General features: G+C 36.8%; 1 protein-coding gene and 1 pseudogene across 1 annotated transcript; one reads left to right on the top strand and one right to left on the bottom strand.

The window, feature by feature from the left end:
- Positions 1-4: 4 nt before the first annotated feature.
- On the bottom strand, positions 5-3,892 carry LOC131782379 (uncharacterized). The gene is made up of 3 exons (XM_059099107.2): positions 3,622-3,892; positions 2,079-2,600; positions 5-646 (listed from the first exon to the last, which is right to left on the bottom strand). The coding sequence occupies exons 1-3, from the start codon at positions 3,784-3,786 to the stop codon at positions 392-394; spliced, it is 942 nt and encodes a 313-aa protein (XP_058955090.1). The 5' UTR covers positions 3,787-3,892; the 3' UTR covers positions 5-391.
- Positions 3,893-4,328: 436 nt separating this feature from the next.
- LOC131782401 (ubinuclein-2-like) lies at positions 4,329-19,560 on the top strand (annotated as a pseudogene).
- The last annotated feature ends 82 nt before the right edge of the window (positions 19,561-19,642 follow it).

Below are 19,642 nucleotides of genomic sequence, written 5' to 3'. Positions count from 1 at the left end.
AATGCAAAGAAACAACTGCTGACTTATATCTTAAATTCCACATAAATGAAACATGCTCCCTTTTAGGGCTTAAATATTGCTTTGAGCTTGGGGATATTTAGTAAACGATAACAATAAATAAAGCTCCATGAGGCACGTTGTCATTGAAACTTTGAGGGTGACACACATAAATACACAAATGCACAAACAGCCCTCATTACACAAGGCTTTGACCTCATCTGTGACCTGTTACTAAACTGTTGCACCACAACATGGAATCAATTTTTTAAGTAGAAAAAGTGCACTATGTTTTCATTGAGTTTAACTCTTAAACCCCTTCCTCCTACCCCCCTCCCCAACAAAAAAAAATTGGATAAAGATTACATTAAAGTATATAACAAAATACAAATTGTCATTTGTCATATTTTATAGTTTCCACACATTTTTCCCAAAATGGATGCTTCCAACAGTCTGTTAACTTTTTAGACACAACTCTTTTTTCTTGTCCTGCTGAGTCATTGGTCACCTGTGCTCTGTCCAGATAGTAAAGTTCACTGACCCTGTAAGTTGCTAAGTGCTGGGGCAAGTTGTTGTACCAGAAACCAACATCTCCTGTTCCATGTGAATCATCTGACAGAGTCAATTTAGCCCCAGATGCCACTAAAAGCTACAGGAAAAAGAGGAAGATTGCTTTAAGGGGTCTTTTGGAGGCAGTGGCTGGTCAAAAAAATAGGAGAAATGGCAACAAGTAAGCTGTTGGTAAACTGTTTGTTATGTTGGTGGCCTGTCAGTTATCTGTCAGCTGACAATTAGCCCACAGTCAGTAGAGGGGAGCTGTTCTTAATAGTCAACATAAGTCGCAATACAAGCAGAGAACAAATTGAAAAAAGCTAGTTTGCATCATTAACGTGTGTTTAATCATCCATCAGAGAGCAGCTGCAAGAATTGAAAGGCAAGTAGTGTATGTAAATTTTTCCGTCCTTATGTTGTTAGAGGTTTTTCACAGGCATTGTTTGTTGAAGATTATGTAAAAATATTAAAAATATATATTATTATCTAACAGTACATTTAAGTAAGAGTAATTTGAAAGCATTGTAAGAAGGTTATAAAGTCTTGTGAGTCAAGATTAGTCTTTTATCAAAAGTTAGTATATCACAGTAGTTATCAGCTTACTGTTATAGATAATTTTTGTATTGCAATTGAATTGGTACTGCAAGTGGTGTTATTATTGTAAATTAAGTGTGATGCACAGGAATAATTCCTAATTGAACCACATATTAACTCATTTCAATAATTCTAAGATTTCTCTTTCCAATTTCATGCAGAGTAAGCATAAATAGAGAGTTTTGATCCTACACCCATACTTCTGCCCCACATTCACTAGCCTTCTTCAGAGCAAATGGCTTTCACATGCATGACACAACACCATATTCCATTTGAAAATGTGTGCTATACAAGGAAAAACTGCTGGCAAAAGCAGTCAGGGAATACACTTGCAACAATAGCCAGACAAAGAAGGTGAAAAGTAGACACTCTAAATTATTTCTTTTTCACTCAAAATTAGATTATCAGGTATTTTTGCACACTAAGTTTCCATTTTTTTAAAAATACATTTTCTATCCATTGCCAGTGGGGCATATTGCATTTAAACCTTTAACTCCCAAGATCTGATTGTTAATTCTCCCCTCTTGCAAATTAGTTATGAGAACTTGGTGCTAGATCAAGAGAGCAGCCTCAACCTGACAAGTTCTAATATTCTCATTACCTGTTTCCTGAATAATGTATTGGTATTATAGGGAGAAGTTTCATGTTAATCACTTCTGGGAGTTAAAGAGTTAACAGATTTATTTCATGTTTTCATGCATCTGTTCAGTAATAGATCACGGATAACATCAAAACGTGGAGAGGAAAAACAAGTGGCAAATGAGGTGCAGCTTTTTATTTGATCAAAAAAGTAAAAGGCTGTTTTCTTTATTCTCATCACTCATCTGCTTGATATGGTATTGATATTGTAAGGAGAAATTATGTCATGGTTACGAATGCGAGTTACAGGGTTAAGGATGCAGAATGAAATTTCTGTTTCACTTCACTTGTCTCACCTCAATAATCCTTGGATGTGGGTATGGACATTTAAGTTTCTTTGTTGGTGATGCACCGCTGCAATTTATCTCAAACAAAGCTCCATAAGACATCCCTGCTCTTACATTCCTAACAATCTTTTCCCATAGGATATCTGTAAATTCAATGTCAGGTCGATATTTCCTGATGACATCAAAGTGGCCAATAACTTCAGGTTTTAACTCCTTTATTAGCTGATACTGATGATCAAAGTATTGACACATGACTTCTTCTGTTCCACCTGCCTGTTCCACTGCTTTATCAAACAGTTCATTGCTGAAATCTATGGGAATTCCATCCACATGATGAACTGATCCAACAATATAGTCCAATTCATGTTGTTTTTTCAGTGCTCTTATCTGATCAAAACTGTCTTCTCTGATAACCTCAGTTTCTAAGCCAATAAGGAGACAAATCTTGTCTTTGTACTTTGCTTGAAGATGCCTGGCTTCCTTAACAAAGTCATTAAACATATTCTGAAGATCAGCAGGTGTCAAATTTTCCTATAAAAATGACAAGAGCCATTATTTTACTGATATATAATTTTCAGTTTTACCATTTCCACAAAATATTCCATTTCCCAATTCAATCTATTTCTTGAAAGTGTACAGGTCCCTTATTAAACAAAAGGAAAAAAGGAAAAAATTAATTGACTAAGGGAGTCTGAGTTCAACCCTAATCAAAATTACAATAAAATTCTTGAATGCGATTGATTATTGGACACTTTAATTGGACAGTTGACACACTGGAAACATATTATAGATGTCTAGTTTCTTTCTCAAATTTTGTCATAGTCGTAGTTTTGATTAATTGGTAACAGGACTTCATGTCATCCAATTTGGTCTGTAATTATACTTGCAATTAAATTGCAATTTAAATTAATTAATCATAATAATGCACAATAATACAATAATTCATTCATATACAAGTTGCTTCAGTGAGCATGAAACTGGGGTCTAAATAACCTTTCCAATATGGCGGACTGATTACAGCACTAACAGGTCAGCTTAAAACTGTGGGCTGACAGTTGGCTGACTGTTGGACAACTGCGTGCTCTGTTGGCCACTATCAGCTGTCTATCGTCCACTGTCGGCCAACTGTGGCCTGTATGTTGGTCAACTGTTGACCGTCTGTTGGCCAACTGCGTGCTGACCATATGCCAAATGTTAGTTGACAGGTTTTTCCAATTGTTCTTCACAATTACCAGAAACTTTTTTAATGTGTTACTTCTACGTGAAACCCCTATTTTGGGAACATTTTTTCGAATCCTGAGAATGTTCGTTTGGAAAAGGTTGCAGTAGAGCATTAATATGTGGCCTTTGAGATAGCTGGTGTCATAGAATGCATTGTTGTCGTAAACTCAGACAGAAAAACTATTTTTATTTGTTTCATTCTGGAATTATAAACTTTCTAAATCGTAAATTACATAAGCTTGAATTCGATAAAACGAAAGAGCATACCTTTTTCGTTTTACGTTTCCTGCATTTCAAAGCTATTTAAATTCTAGACCGAAGCACTACTCACCTCAATTTCTTCATCGTACAGATCTTCGGCTTCGTATCTTGGCATATGCTCTGAAAGCCCGTAGTGAGTGAAACCAACTTCGATTGCTCTTTGTACGACCTCTTCTAAAGTACAGAAAGCATGCTTACAGAACTGCCCACTGTGACTGTGCAAAGAAAATGGCATTTTGAGGTTGTCAGAAAAGTCCCAAACCAAGAAGACTCGCGGTTCCTTGATCACAAAAAGTTTAGAAGTTCGCCGCCATTACCGAGCTAACTTTTCGCCATGTTTAGTGCTGTCACGCGCAGATTAGCCTGCGATTTGTCAGCGGAAATATAATGAAACCGGAAGTGAGTTGTGAATTTCACGCAATATTGTTCTGTTGAGCTGTAAATATAGTCAGCAATGCGTCCAATTACAGTGATGGGTTGGTATAGCATCTGTCATTTTCAACCGCGATCAGCCAACAAAAGCGCTTTTTTCACGCAAGCATAAGCGCGTATCAGGTACATGTAGCGCTGAAAAATTGATCAGGGGCAAACAATGGGGGCTTTGCATAATGTAGTTAAGCTGGCGATTCTGTGGAAACATGTGCGTTCTTGAGCGTCGGGTGGGGCGTAGCGGCCTGATTCGTACACGTTTTCGAATATCTCGCCATTTTGGACATAAAAAGGATCACATTTTGGGATTTTAGACAGTTAAGGGGAACAGAAAACCGTAATTTTAAAATTTATCCAAACAATTTTTTTCGCGTTTTCTTCACATTTGGGTCATTTTAGGCACGTTCTCTGCGTTTTCAGCCCATTCCGAGGCAAAAATCGAATTTTGGAAGATTGCTCGATTTGTTGTAGATTCTCTGAAATTTCCACCGAGAGAGAAACTTCGAAGCCAGTGCCACCAAAAATCGCACTGCGACTGCGCAGTTGGCCACTGAGCATGCGCAGTAGTGTAAAGTGTTGAATTTTGGTGCGAGAAGCGGGCAAGTTCAAGATGGATAAGGTTTGCCTCTATGGGGTTTAACAAAGGGTCCGGTGAGGTGGACCGTGTTTTCGGTTTTCTCTTGATGGAATATGGAAAAAGCTAACCCGTTTCCTTCGGAAAGAGTGGATGCACTCGGGAAAAATCCAGAAAACATCAAGACTCTACGCTTCGAGCTTTCCCTTACGGAAAGCGACGAGAAAAAGTGCCCGGAGTTTTCGTTTCTGGACCTTGTAAAGGCCGCTAAGGTGGGTAATACTTTAGTGTACGAAGTCTCCTCTTAAGAGCTGAAGCCATTTTATCAGCGAGTCACGTCGATGCATTGCTGTTTTTGTCGCCGGAGTACATGATACTGATTTTTAATTCGCGGGATTTTTTTTCGTTCTTGCGCAGATCAATAATACCCCGGAGAAAACTCCGTGGGACGATGAGGGAAAAGAAGACGAAAAACTCAAAGCTTTGGCTAAAAAGTTTGAGGAGAAATATGTAAGTTTTGCAGCTTGGTGAGGTGAAAATTTATGTTTGACTAGTACGTTAGATTCCTTAGAAACCGCAGTTCTGTGAAGCCGTGCAAAATGTAATGCGTGATGTTATGTCCTTCTAGTGTTTTGGACCGTAGTCCTGAAACGCGTTGCTTTTTTTTTTTTTTCAACAGGCCCCTAAACCAAAGAAGCGTAGAAAAGATCGAGTGGAGGTAAATCAAAATTCGTGTTATCTGCTCATTGATGTAGTGTGTTGTTTCTTACGTTTGTGCACTACCGCAAGAGTTACGCTCCTTTGCAATTTCACTCGTTAGTTCGTGTGTATTTCATTTGCGCTGCTACAAAGATTAAAACGACACTAATTGCTTGTGACTTTAGAGGGTTTTTTATTGGGCTAAACCAGTGTGTTATGAGGGCGTAATGATACGACAGTCGTGAACGTAAAATCAAAATAATTCGAACCACTTGTTTTGAGTAGCGCTTACGCTACTCTACTTATTTATTGTCTGTTTGACATGACCTTGTTTTTGTTCCAATTGCCTTTTCGAAGATCTTAAAACGTTTTTGACTTCAACTCTTTTGTTTAGGGAACATTGAAATCCTTAAAAGCATGATTTCTTTATTGTATTTTCTTGTATACCAGTTATAATGTGCAGTTAATTTGTGATATTAATACGTCGCGAGAGTTTAGCGTTATTTACAAAGTTGTTCGCTTCTGTTAAACACGCTACCGGCTAAAATCGAGATTGTTGCTTGTGCGTGAAGATTTTTCCCATTAAATCGTGGATCTTACCTATATTGAATGTAATGACAAATTTAAGTCTCAATATTTGCAGGTTTTTATTTTTCCTTTAATCGAACTCTAAGATCGCAGTTGATTTCTATCGAACAGGAAATAGTGAAGGGTTACTAAATTCTGTTTCCGGTTACTTTATTTAACAATCTGATCGATGGAATAAGAACCGCGAGAACGTTCATTCTCTGCTATAGGTTTCATTTTCGTTCATCTTGTTACGATATTCAACAATATCAATTATCAACCCTGACTATTTGGTACCATTTTTAAAAATACATAGTTATTTAACTTGTGTTGCAATGCAACTCTCTTCTCTGCAACCATGTACAAGGTGCATAGCTTTTGTGTTCTTATAAATTGACTTAATCAAAGGGTCACTCCGAAATCAGACCAAATGTGACTTGCACAGCTTGAGTTGATTCTATTTCTGTGTTGTGAATCAACTGGTAACTCTCTTTGCTACTACCTCTTGATGTGATGTAATTTCATTGAAGTCAACCCCTTAATTGTTACTGATCATGTCAGTGCTGTCCACATCGTTAATTTCCGTGTCAGTTATTTTATATCGGGAGTCTCAGTACCCTTGGTTAGTGTGCTGGTGGTCTCTGTATTTTGTCAAATTCTTAGCAGGTCTTCAGGTGTCAGGGAACAACACAGTTCTCAAGTGATCTTTTGGGATTTTCTAATAGCCAGTGCTAGCGGGCAAAGATTAAGATTGATTTCAGATCATGACAGTTATTTCACTGCTTTGACTAATTAAAGTAGCAGATGATTCAGATGTAAATAGTGAACAGAAATGTATGCCATCAGTGCTTCTTAAGAGTATTGCAATTTTCCTCTCTAGACCAATAGAGACAACTACTTTCAAACTACACCAATCGTACAATCTTGCTCTAGATCTGACACTAATAAATTCCCATACGGATTGGAATGTGCAATGGGAAATAACATGACGTTGCAAATATTTTTCTAGTGCATGATGTTATTCACACACTCCTTTTTCACCCCTTTGGTGGTTCAAGTTGATTTTTACGTTTTGGTCTAATTCTGCCATGGTAAACAATTAAAGAAAGGTTTACTTCAAGCAAGGATCACAGTTTAAATGACACCCCCCCCTCCCCCCCACCCCTTAAAGACACTTCAAATAAGCATGGTATAGCTGCTTTAAATACTAGGGTTGTCAAAATATGCTGGTAACAGTGGCATTTCACTGTCTACTCTGAGCTCAATTTTTCAGCTTGAAGCATGGCATTAATGGAAATAAAGCTATGTAGTACTGATTACCTTGTGTCACAGTCTAGTTACTAATAATCTTAATAAAACAACCCTGAATGTATTTGTGCCAGATCTAGAATAAATAAAGAGCCAGTTGTTGCTTTAATTTACCAGATCATTGGAACTCCAGGACCCTGTTAATGTTCTTCTCATAATGTTTTTATTGTCTTTATTTTATAGGATTTGATTGATGTCACTTATGGCTATGATGAGACAGACCCTTTTGTTGATGATAGTGAGGCTGTGAGTGACTCTTGGAACTTTTGGATATTTTGCTAAAAATGGGATTGTTGCAGTGTATTATTACCCTTGCTTATTGTTATAATTCTGATCTTGTGGTATGTTTGTTCAAGTGTGAGTATTCTTGAAAGGAACTACAGATACAGACAGTGACTTATTTCATGAAAACACTAGTAGAAGTCATCAGTGTTCATTGAGAAAGATTTCTTCTTAGGTCAAAGCATCAGCTTTTGTCACTGTTAATAGCACTTTCCAGGACAACTTTCACTTGCATAGTTAGACTTAATGATCAAGTTTTAGCTCTGGACTCAAACAATTTACTTTCATCTACATCTGTCAACCCTTTCGTTACCAGATCTCAATTATTTAGTTCTTCTGATGTTAGTTCAGAGAATTTAGTAGTGGGTCTTCTAATAATCCTGTAATTGGCATTTCTTTATTCTCATCTCTTGTCCACTTAATATTGTATTGACAGTAGAAAGAGAAGTTCTGTTTTGGTTGCTCGTAGGAGTTAAGGGTTGAAAATTAGTGGAAATCAGGTGTTGCTATGACACGGGTCAAGTATATGAGTATGTTACTTGAGGTTCACTTGATTTTGTACCCTATACTCAATGCACAGCTCTGAAGAATTATCAGATCTACTTTTGAGTATATGTACTCCAGGAACTGGTACATTGTATATCACTGTGCTTTTTTCATCTTTTTTAAATAAAGCTTTTAACTACCTACAAGAGTTTGTTGGACAATAGTGCTGTAGATAAAGATCAAGGCTTTTCGGATGGCACTGATTAGTTTCTCTAAATATGCACAATCCATGTGATTTTACTGTTCTCAGATTTTTGAAGAGCTGTAGATTTTTAATTTGTCTTGTTCATTGTTTAGTATGATGAGCTGCTACCAGCTGATTGGACAACAGAGCATGGTGGCTTCTACATCAACCAGGGTACACTGAACTTCAGACCTGTGTCCCCAGGAGGTGAAAGGTACATATCTAGCTGTAAAGTGTGGTGTGTTTGATGTCAGTCATAATGGTCCAAGTTATGACCATTTTGACCTTTGTGGCAAGAAGGAAAAATTTGGCAACAAGATTTTCAATAAAAGCCACGGATTTGTTGACCTGTGTTTGGTGGTTGGTAGTACAGTGCAACATGAATACTAATGTTGTTGTGCTTTGAATTTCAGTGATGATGAGGACTTTAAGAAAGTGAAGAAGGTTAAGCTTAAATCTCCCAAGGTAGTAATTTCTATTACTAATTATGCCTGTATGGCTCACATTTTCAACATAATTTGGTGCTACTCTACTGCTGAGCCTTATAGAGAACTCAATTAGAAGCTAGGCCATACACTGGGTTTATGATCTGTAATGTCAAAAGTGATGGATGTGAAAGAAAAAGATGGAAAATTTTATGCTTATTATTTGAATTTTAAAAAAAAAAGGAAAAAAAAAATTGTGATTTCATAAGTGTGGGTAAAAAAAACTTATTCCTCCAAGATGGCACAGACATTTCTTGTGATTGATGGAGATCCTTTTTTTTTTTTTTTTTCTTTTTTTTTTTCCAGAAAATTCCAAAAGTGCCTAAAGTCAAGAAAGTCAAGATCCCAAGTGAAAAGAAGGAAAGGAAGAAATCGGACAAAGAAAAGAAGCCACGGAAGAGCTCAAGGTACATGTATTGTCAGATGTAAATATACTGCCACCTCAAATTTTTGTGTCAGAATGGATTCTTCTTTACTCTGTTTCTTGTAAATGTTTTAGTTTTACATTCACAGCCAGACTTTCCTTCCTCTCTGTTAATGCAGTATTCTTAGCTTTGATTGGTTGTATCTTTTTATACTTTTGAGGTCTGGTTGATATAGTGGTAACTAGTCTTTATTCCTCTAAAGAACCTCATCTCTTTGTTGTGCAATTACCTTTCAAACCAGCGCTATCACATAGCACCTTTCGCAAAGTAAAGTAAGGATGAGTTAACAGTAAAGTGGGCATTGAATTGATCAATCCATAAGTTTAAGGAAAGCTACTCTCTTTTTGGGAAACTTCTTTAGAATTGTTTTTAGTCATAGTTTTGTTTTTCACAGCTGTAATGGTATAACTGCACTCAGTCTGTTAATTGTCATTTTTGTAATTTGAATTCTTTTAGTGGCGAGAAGGAAAAAGAGAAGAAATCCAAAAAGAAGCATAGTATTGGGAATACTAACAATTCAAACAATTCATCTTCTTCTTCCACTGCAAAAACTTCTCTGACTTTAACAACTGCCTCTTTGAATTCTTCTACAACACCTAGTTTGATTTCACAAGGAACAAATGGTGCAGTGACAAACCATTTATCGCCAGAAAAATTACCAAATGCTCCACAAGTCAGCAATCATGGAGCTGTTAAAACTGAACCAGGCACTTCTACTTTGGTGAATGGCAACAGCAATGTTGCATTGACAGAAAACACAGGAAGTGCACCACCTGATAAAGGCATTAGTTCCTCACCTTCTTCTCTGCTTCAAAATGGAATCCAGCCAGCAATTGCCACCTCAGGAGAGGTGACAGAACCAAATCTTCCACAGTGTTTGCCGACAGATGTTGAAAGTTGCATCTTGAAACTAAAGCAAGCAGGTAGTGGCAGTATGGAAGGGAAATGCAAGTTTTTCAACTCTGATGTCAACCTTATGTTGCTTGAGTAAGTATACTTTTGTTTGGTACTAATTGCTCTTTTTAAATGTTGCTAACCTCCCTTTGAATGTGATATACAGTATAATCACCTGGAAAAGTAGGATGCGTTTACTTGTTATACTTGTAACTTTGAGGCTTTACTTCTTTTGCTATTGCTTTGCCTTGCTAGGCTCTTAAATAACAACAACAGCAGCAGCAGGAAATTGTTTAAATATGTGTAAGCAAAGACTAAAATATTGTTTGTCACAGGGAAGATATGGAATACTACAATGTGTATCGAGTCCTTTAAATAATTGTTTTTGCTTTCATCTCCTCTATAGACTTGCCACCAAATCTGTAACTCTCAGCAGTAAAGTTCGAACGGTAAGGAATGATCAAAATCACATGTGTGCTTATTTATATATGGTTTATTGAATCATTGGTGGAGGGATAATGTAGATTGCAAATTGACAGTTAACCTGTGTGGTAATGTTGAATACATAGGTATGTCCTCTGAAAAAAGTTAATTCAACACTTGGGCCAGGTGGTGTCCACTTTGAAAGCAGCTGGGAGTATTGCTTCACTAGTTTACATATTGCATCCCCTTTCCCCTTCTGTGACATTTCCTTGTTACCCATTTATGCTGAAGAGAGGCTCTGAGAGTGAACTATCTTGCGCAAGAAAACAATACAATGACCTGGCCAGGTTTAGCCTACAGTGCAGGTGTCTTATTAGGGCAAGCTAATGTTAAGAATCTTGCGATCATCTATTCAACTGGCCATGTTTGATTTGGAGATAGAGGCAGTTGTGGGGAGAGGGGGAGGGGAAGGGCAAAAGAGTGGCAGACCTTTTGAATGGGAGTCCAGTTTTGTCTCCCATTCTGTACTCTGTAAGGGATTAATTTTGTCAACCTAAAGAAGAACTTATTTGAAAATTTCACTTCAATTGCAGGGAATTTATGAATTTTTAGCTTTCTATCTGCCATGTACAAAGGAAACTTTGGTAAAGAGAGCAAAGAACCTTCTGCTTAATGATCAGGTAACGCAGAGTGAGTCGGTGCCACTTTTCCATTTACATTGTATTGGTAGTCAAATTATTTATTGGTTAGGAGGTTGTTTCAAAAGTCTTGACTGTTATTGACTAGTGAACTGTAATTCTCTGTTTTGTTCAGGCTGGGCGACTGAGGGAGCCAATGGCTAAACTCAAAGCAGGTAGGCCATAAAATTTATCTCTTAAACATTACATGCCACCATTGGTAGTTTTCTGAGGTAGAAATGTAAAATGCTCACCAAGTTGCTGGGTTTATTGATGGCAATGTAGTGATTAGAAGAGTTGTTTGAAGCATGGGACATGTTTGTGTTTGCAATTGCTTCAGAAGTGTATATATATGTAATGACTGCAAGATTTTTGGAATGAAAAAAGTTTTTATTGATACCTTTCTGATCTGGTCTTCTCAGCTGTAGATCGTGTCATACCAGAACAAACTAAGAGATTTGAAGAAGAAGTAAAAAAACATGTGGAGGAAGAAAGTAAAAAACAAAGGTAAGTTAAATGTACCTGGCTTGCCACTGAAGGAAAATACTCTTGAGTTTTTTCTGACTTGTGATTCTTCTCCATGGCCAGTCAGTCCTTTCTGGGTGAAGTTTTAGTATAATCTGTTTTCTCTTATCTTTCCTTCAGCAGTGCCAAACAAGATGGAGAGAATTCAGAAGATCACAAGGTAGAGAGATATATTAAGAGAGGTGGTAAATTTGGAGCCTAGTTCTTGAATGAAGAAAGATGTTTTAAAAACATTTGATCTGCTACAAGTTGTGTGGGCGGAAGGGAAAAAAAAAAGGTCCCATGAGAGGGGGCTTGGGCTTTTTCTTCTCTTCTGTGACAAGCACAAATCATCTTTCGTGGGTGTAATGATAATTGTTGGTGGTACTATCTTTCAAGATCTTACCTCCTTCCTTTAGTTGACAGTTGATGGAGAATAAGCTTGAATGAAATTTTTCTATTGGGTACACACTAAAAATTTATCATTTTATTTAAGATATCAAATGGCCATACTGTAGCTCTGTTGAGAAGAAAGGGTAGCAAGAATATTTTAATTATTTCATTTAATAGTATGTAAAAAAGCAACTTTATGAACTTGATGACAACCTTGAAATATTGCTCTGGATTTTGATCAGAACATCTACTAATCCTTAGTATTGTGACATCTTTTATTGCAGAAGGAACTTTTCAAATCTGCTATGGAGCTAGTTGAAGATACAGAGAAAAATGATGAAATCACCACCCCTACAGATCCTAATGTAGGTTTAACTATTTGTAAATCACTTTCTGCTTTTGCTAGTACCCAAGTTCTTGAAAACTTTATTCTCTGTGTTTATGACTGGTGTAATTTAGGCTGAATTTCCATTTTGGGAACAAATTAAATTCATGAAAATTAATTTTTGTTACCTTAGTGATCCAACAGGCAAGACTGATGATAGTTTAGCTGTGAAGAATTGAATTTTTTTTCCCTTTAATTGAAGGCACCTGCCCAGCCAGAGGACAAAGCAAAGAAGAATGTTCCAAAGCGCAAATTTATTTGGACAGAAGAATTAAGGTATATATGAAGTCATGCAATTTACTACTACACATAATTTTCATTTGTTGCACAATGATAAATGCTTTGCTGAGAATAGTTTTCTTGTTCCTTTTGACATTGATTTTGTCAGTGGACTCTTAGTACATAGGAATTTTGATCTGTTAACTTAAAACTTTCTCTCAATCAGGACTCTTCTATGTGATGTTGTTCAAATGAAAATCAAAATTTTTGAAATGTCAAAGACTAGAACTCAATCTGCTGAGGAACAGTTGAAGGTAACATATGCACATTATTTGATTGTATGCAGATTCTTTGCTAGTTAACCCTTTACTCACCAAGACAGAATTTCTCCTTACAATATCAATACCATATCAAGCAAACAAGTGATGAGAATAAAGAAAAATATCAATTAAGGGATTACAAGTTGATCTAATATCAAATTCTCCAATCTAACATCACAAGAACTGTATCACAGACAATAAGGAGAATTACTTATGAATCTTGGGAATTGAAGGGTTAAATAAGTAATATTTTTCTGAGCCTTACAAGGGGGGGGGAAGGCAAAGAAAACTATGTGCATTGAGCAAACTTTCTGTATGTATTCTATGTCAGACCATTGAGTAAAAGTTTTTTTATAATTCTAGTATTATGTAGTTATCTTGTATTTTGGCTTTGAAAAACATCTACGACCTTATCTAAGGGTTACATTAGTTGCATGTCCATTGTTAAGATGCATAAAAGTTCCAAGTTTTCTCTCTCTTTTTTAATTTCCACCAGGTTATGGATTTTTTTTGTTCTTATAATGTGCAATTTTCTTCTAGCTATTCTTTGAAAATGATGTACGGCCACTGTGGCCAAAGGGCTGGATGACAAGCAGGTTGGCACTTGATCCATACTTGCTGAATTAATCCATAGATTTTGTTGATCTAGGCCCAGTTGATCAGAGCTCGTTGAACTTAATTGCTTTGCTGAACTTAATAAGAAAGTTTGATTTCGTCAAACTCAATTCTTGAATTAAGTTCAGCAAGCAGAAGCATGACATCTGAACTGAGCCTAATGCTTTTTTTTCTGCGAGATTAGAATATTACATCTTATTAAATCTAATTTTCTTCTATGTTTGTTTCTCTCAGAATTCTCCTCAAAGAAAGCAAGCAGGCACATTTCAAGTACACCCATCCTCCGTAAGAGAAACATTTTTATTCATAAGGCATCTATTGATTACAATGAATTGAAATAATTATGATGTTCAAACTTAATGTTTTATTTCTCCTTTCAGAGCTAAAGCCCCTAAGAAAGGTAAGATTTGTCATAAGGTATTTCAAGTGCAATTTTTATGTGGTTAAACTAGAACCAAAATATTACTAGAGCCAGTGAGAACTGAAACAAAAAATTCAATGAAAATTCCTGAAGCATATGAGAATTAAAGCAATAAAGTTGTAATTTGTCCTTTTTGCTTTTGTTTTCTGATTGTTTGGTTTGGGAGAAAATGTCAAAGCCAATCAAAGGTATTTTTAACTCTTCTCTGACTCCCTGTCAAAACGTCTATATTGGTTAGTATAGGTTTTTTTTATCAGTATTTTTTTTCCCTCCTGAGTAAAACTTGGACAGGCTTTTGACCTAATTACATTCCTCTCCATAGCTCCTGGCCCCAAGAAACAAGGAGAATCTCCAGAATGCTCACCAGAGTGTTAGTCTCCCCGGTCAACCAGTCAGGTCAGTATATATTATCATTGACTTCCTCACTCATGGCAGTGAAATCAAACCTTAAATTGAGTCTGTGGACTTACATCTAATCTTGGAATCAGAGGCGGAAGTACTTAGAACATGAATAAAATGAATTTACAAGCTGATTGTGTATTTATTTTTTTCTGACTAGTGTATTGAGATGTACTGTTGTGTCTTGTAGAATTCTGGCAGCACTGATGTTAAGGGCATGCCAAGTGTTGCTTCCTCAGTAGTGGGCATTGGAAGTCCTCCTGCAATCACATCACCAGCACATGCACCATCTTTGGCTGCAACAACAGCAGCAACAGCTTTGTCAGTTTTGAAGAATCTTGCACAGTCAGACCGGATAATCACTGATATGGCAGCCCCTACTTCTGTGTTAATGGTGCAAAAACCGGTTGTTACTACTGCTAGTGTGACAAAATGGAAAGCACTGCTGTGAGCAGATCAGGACCTGAACAGAAAACCCAAGTTGCACTAGCAGTTGCAGGATTAAATCTTCCACAGAAGGAGTCTGCCATAAAATTGCCATCATCATCAGACAGCCTTCAGTCAAGCCTGCTCTCACTTTTTCCCTTGTTAGACCTTTGCAGATATGATTCTCCAGAGGGACAAGCAATTTACAACAAAACCTCTCCCAACCTCACACAGACAATACCTCCAAAAGCAACAGTCCGGTCATCATTCCTAACCAAAACCCCGGCATCACCCTAAGGAGAAGCCTCGAGATCACCCTTAACTCATTTGCCCTAGTTTCTGTAGTCACATCAACAATTTCAGATCCCAGTTTCATGTCTTCCACAATTTCACCTGCACGCACTTCCAAATGCAATGTCATCCCCACCACAAGATCATTCGCTCCTCAACCGTGCTATTGTTCAGAGTTCCAGTGTAAGTCAGTCCAGGATTAATAGCCAGCAACAGTTGGTGGCCTTGCTGCTCGCAAGGTTTGCCGAACAACTTTATTGACCTAGCATCAATCGCTGAGGCAGCAACAAACCCAGTCTCCTTGCCCACATCAAGTCCCAACAATTTTGGGGATGCCTGTTTCTACAAGAAGGTAAGTAGCTGTGACTGATTGTGCATTTGGTTCAATGCAGTGTTATGAAATTGTCCCTCTTCAATTTTTGTCAAGTATTGCCATTTTAGATACAAGCAAGAATTTGGAATGAATCAGTGGCCTGTGAATGATGGTAACAGTTTACTGTGCTAACCTGTAAGACGAGAGGTCTGTGCCACTGACCTAGACTACTTCATTGGGGTGGTGTTCTTGGGCAATACCCTAAACCTTTAACTACTCCCCAAGATCTGAATTGCCTAACTTCTCCCCCCTAGCTGTTTACATATTTCCTTGTAAATTAATTATAAGAATCTGGTGTTAGATCACAATAACCACTTCTTCCTGATAAGTTTGAGAATTCTCCATTTCCTTGTTTGCTGAATAATGAAAAGGTTTGTTAAAAAGAGAAGTTACATGTTAATCACTTTTGGGATTGAAAGGGTTAACTCTCACATTGCATCCCTCCACCAAGGAGTACAAAGGGTTACTGGAGAACTGGATGTGGAAGCTATTAATGGAAAGCTTGGGTAGGGGTAACCTTGCAATAGACTGGTCATCCCAGCTGGAGGTAGTAGCAATAACCTCTTAGTGGACTTTGTGTTCCAGAATGTATGATAAGCTATGACTGGTTGAGCCAACGATCTCCAGAGCAGGCACTTTTATTGTGCAGACAGGTCTACCTTGTTTTGTCATTTGGCAAAAATACTGTACTCCAATATTGCCTTTCCACCCAGGCGTTCAAATCCTATAGCAGCAAATTTCAGAGAAACTTAAAAAGTTGCTGGAAGGGAGGGGAGGGCATGGGAGGAAAGGGAGTGACAGGGTTACCTGTGAGGGGAATAGTTAATCAATGTTTAGAACAGTTAGCATGTTCGGGGGACAGTTTTCATGTAATGGAATCAGGATGGAGCTCGGTCCAGCAAGTTATGGCTAAAACCTTTATTTTCAATTGGTTATTTTTTTAATTGGCAATTTTTTTTTTTCCATCACTGTTTACAGAACCATATCTCAATAGCTGCCAGGGCAGTCCATCCAGGTTTTTAACAACCAGGTCTTGTCCACTCCAAACCCATCGCAACCATTCCTTCACAAGTGCTCCTTCAACCTCAGCCTCCCAACCTCACCTTGTTCAATGCTGCAGCTGCCAATCTCCAGGCAAGGGCACCACACACACCTCTAACCCACATTGGATTTGTGACACCCAACTGGCAAGTCAGCCATTGCTAAACCACTTGTCTCGACAGTCGCAGGAACCAATCTGCCTGTCTCTCTTGCAACCGAATCACTTCAATCAAGGTACTGTTTTCCTAATGTTCCTTATTGGAAAAAACAGATAGTAGAAGTGGTGTCCCTTTGACTGATGTTTTAATTCGTTTAACTCTAAAGATCTGACTGGTCAATTCTCCCTTCTGTTTGCTCTGCAATTTTTCTTTTAAATTTGTTTGCAAGGAATTTGTTGTATGATCAAGATAACAACTTTCTACCTGATCAGAGAATGGGAGTATTCTCATTGTTTTTTTGTTCAGATATTATTGGGAGAAGTGTACATGTGTAATAATAACTTTCTGGAAGTTTAAGTGTTTTAGAAGAGGTTTTTTTCATCCATCATCTCTGGGAGACATAAATGAGCAGTATAATTTTGAAACAGTATACTTTTTTTTCTTGAACGCCCATCAGTAAAAGGGATGATTAAAGATTTAATACCGAGTGATCAAGTGGTGGGGTCATTGTAATTGAATTTTGTAAAGGATTAATTACGGAGTTCCAAGTTTGCACAGAAACAGTAGCTGTTACATCAATAATATGAAAGTTGAAAAGGGAAATTAACTGCTAAAGATAATTTAGAATGAAGATCTAAAATCATTTACCTATTGGTTTAAATTTCCACCCCCAAAAGTTCCTTTGGGTATGACGCCCAACAACCAATCAGAACTTGCCTGCTTTACAAGCTTTCCCATGGTACCTTGGTACCGCAATTTTCCGCCCCTCGATCAGGGTATTTTGCATCACTTTGTGGGATATTAATAATTGGATATTAATAAATTTTTCCTTTTTCTCTCATTCCCAAGAGGAAACACTTGCCTGTTTTACTGATGTTACAGTCAAATCATGATTATAAGGACCTTGCGATCATCAGGATCTTTTAATTAATTGGACTCTCTTCTGTGGTCCCATTCTTTTATGAATATTAACTAACAGCATTCACGGTAGCAGTTTGAAACAAATTGATTTATGTCTGCATGTTAGGTAGATGTAAAGCATTGTTGGTGAGCCTTAGCAGTCTTTTGTGAACACTTTTGACAATGTTTACTAGTTATGCACAATGATTTGAGAATTTGCTTTAATGCTTGCATGATATTGATACATGTTCTCTTTTAAGCTATTCAGTTGTAATTTTTGACTCATTTATATTTATATTTTTAATGATTTGGACTCTCAATTATCAAACTATTCACCCCAGTCACCACAAGTCCAGACAATCAAGGTTCGAGACCATAAATGCTTAGTTCAATTAAATCACTTTCTTTTGTTTCTTAACTAAGTTTACAGATTACAATTTTGTAAATGAAATATTCATAATTCAAAGGAAATGATGACAGCAAAATTGAATCAAGTTTGATTTTAATTTGATTATTCTAAATCTAAAAATTTTAGTTTTGTGTGTGATAAGTGACATGTGTAGGAGTCACAGAAAGTCTGAAAACTTTGTTTCCAAGACTCCATACACACTGCACATTTCCTTCACAGCTTTTTTTTGGGGTGTGGCCACATTGCATGACATCTCAAAGAATGGGGCAGCAAGGGAGAAAAACACACAACTGAAGAACTTCAGAATTCTCCTCTTCCATCAGAGTCTAAAATTTGTTTCGCACACCTTTTTTAAAAAAGAATTAACTGACTTTCTTTTTTCTTTTAGATCCAAATCAATCTTCCTCAAGTGGAACTCACTCATCACCATTCATGCCTCGCTTCAGCTAATTTTGTAATATTAACAGATGCACAGAATTCCTTGTACAGATTTTTCACATTTCTACCTATTTTATACATGAATGCAATGGCATTGTGGCTATCATAGATAAAAAGGGACTTTTTCCAGAAATATAAGTATATTGTAATAATGACAATATTTGTGTCATTAATGGTTGAGTAGGATTAATAGGTTTGCATTTATTACAACTGCCAAATTCCTATCTGATTCATTTCCTATCTTTCCTAAAGCATCTGTACTTGTAACCAAGCTAGTTTATTGCGAGATTGGCTAAAATAATTACTTAAAGCAAAATAATGTCTTCATATTTAATACTTTTTTTGCCGATGCATCACGCGATGTTAAATTTTACTGTTAGGCAGATTTGTAAATGGATAATGAGATAGTTTTCACTTTTCCTCCATATTGTTGTACATTACAAACACCCCAATGGCAAATGTAGCATAATTGTGCAGAAAAAAATGCAAGGAATAGCTTAAACTATCACCTGAAATTGAGGGTTACCGTTGTCATTCATGAAATAATATGCATTTAGACATACAGCACACGTTCATGAAGCAATTCAGTATCAGGTTGAAGCCAGCCATAAAAGCATGGAAGTCATAGTAAATATAATCATTATCTTAGATAGTTATTGAATATGCTTCAATATAATGTTGATCAATGAAAGAAATAGTTGGTACAATTTGAACACACTTGCAGCATGACTCTTAGACTGTGGCACTTGAGGTTTTGTTTAAGAAAAAAAATTATTTCTCTAATATGCTACCTGAAGCAAGAAAACATTTGTGGGAGTTCTATTCTGTGGGTGGGCAAGTTTTATCTTTATTAGGGAAAAATTTGTAGTTTTAGGTGACTGAAACTTCTGCCAGAAGGTAATTTTTGTGATTTTCTGTTAAGAAGCAGACATCAAAATATCAAATAAGAAGGGAAGAACATTGTCAAACTTTATTTCATGGTAAGACATTTCATTTTGCACTCAAAGTTTTCTTGCTACATTGTATAAACTTCTCAGATTCTATTTTTTCTTTAGACCATAATTAAGTTTACTGGAAATAGTGTTATACACTATTTGGATCTACTCAAAATCAGACACTTATTGATCATCCGATGTGAAGGTACCATCTTTGCTCCTTGGTATCAATATTGAAAATAACTTATTTTTCCAAACATTTATTAAAAATTCACTATGGGGATAAACATTTATAGCTTCATTGCTGACTAGTGTAATTTTTTCCCAGCTTTTGAATACACATAGCAACTAGGGAAAAAAGCAAGAAAAAT

Source organism: Pocillopora verrucosa, chromosome 14, assembly GCF_036669915.1.
Source record: "Pocillopora verrucosa isolate sample1 chromosome 14, ASM3666991v2, whole genome shotgun sequence".
Classification (NCBI taxonomy): Eukaryota; Metazoa; Cnidaria; class Anthozoa; order Scleractinia; family Pocilloporidae; genus Pocillopora; species Pocillopora verrucosa.
This window is presented reverse-complemented; position numbering and strand designations above follow the sequence as displayed.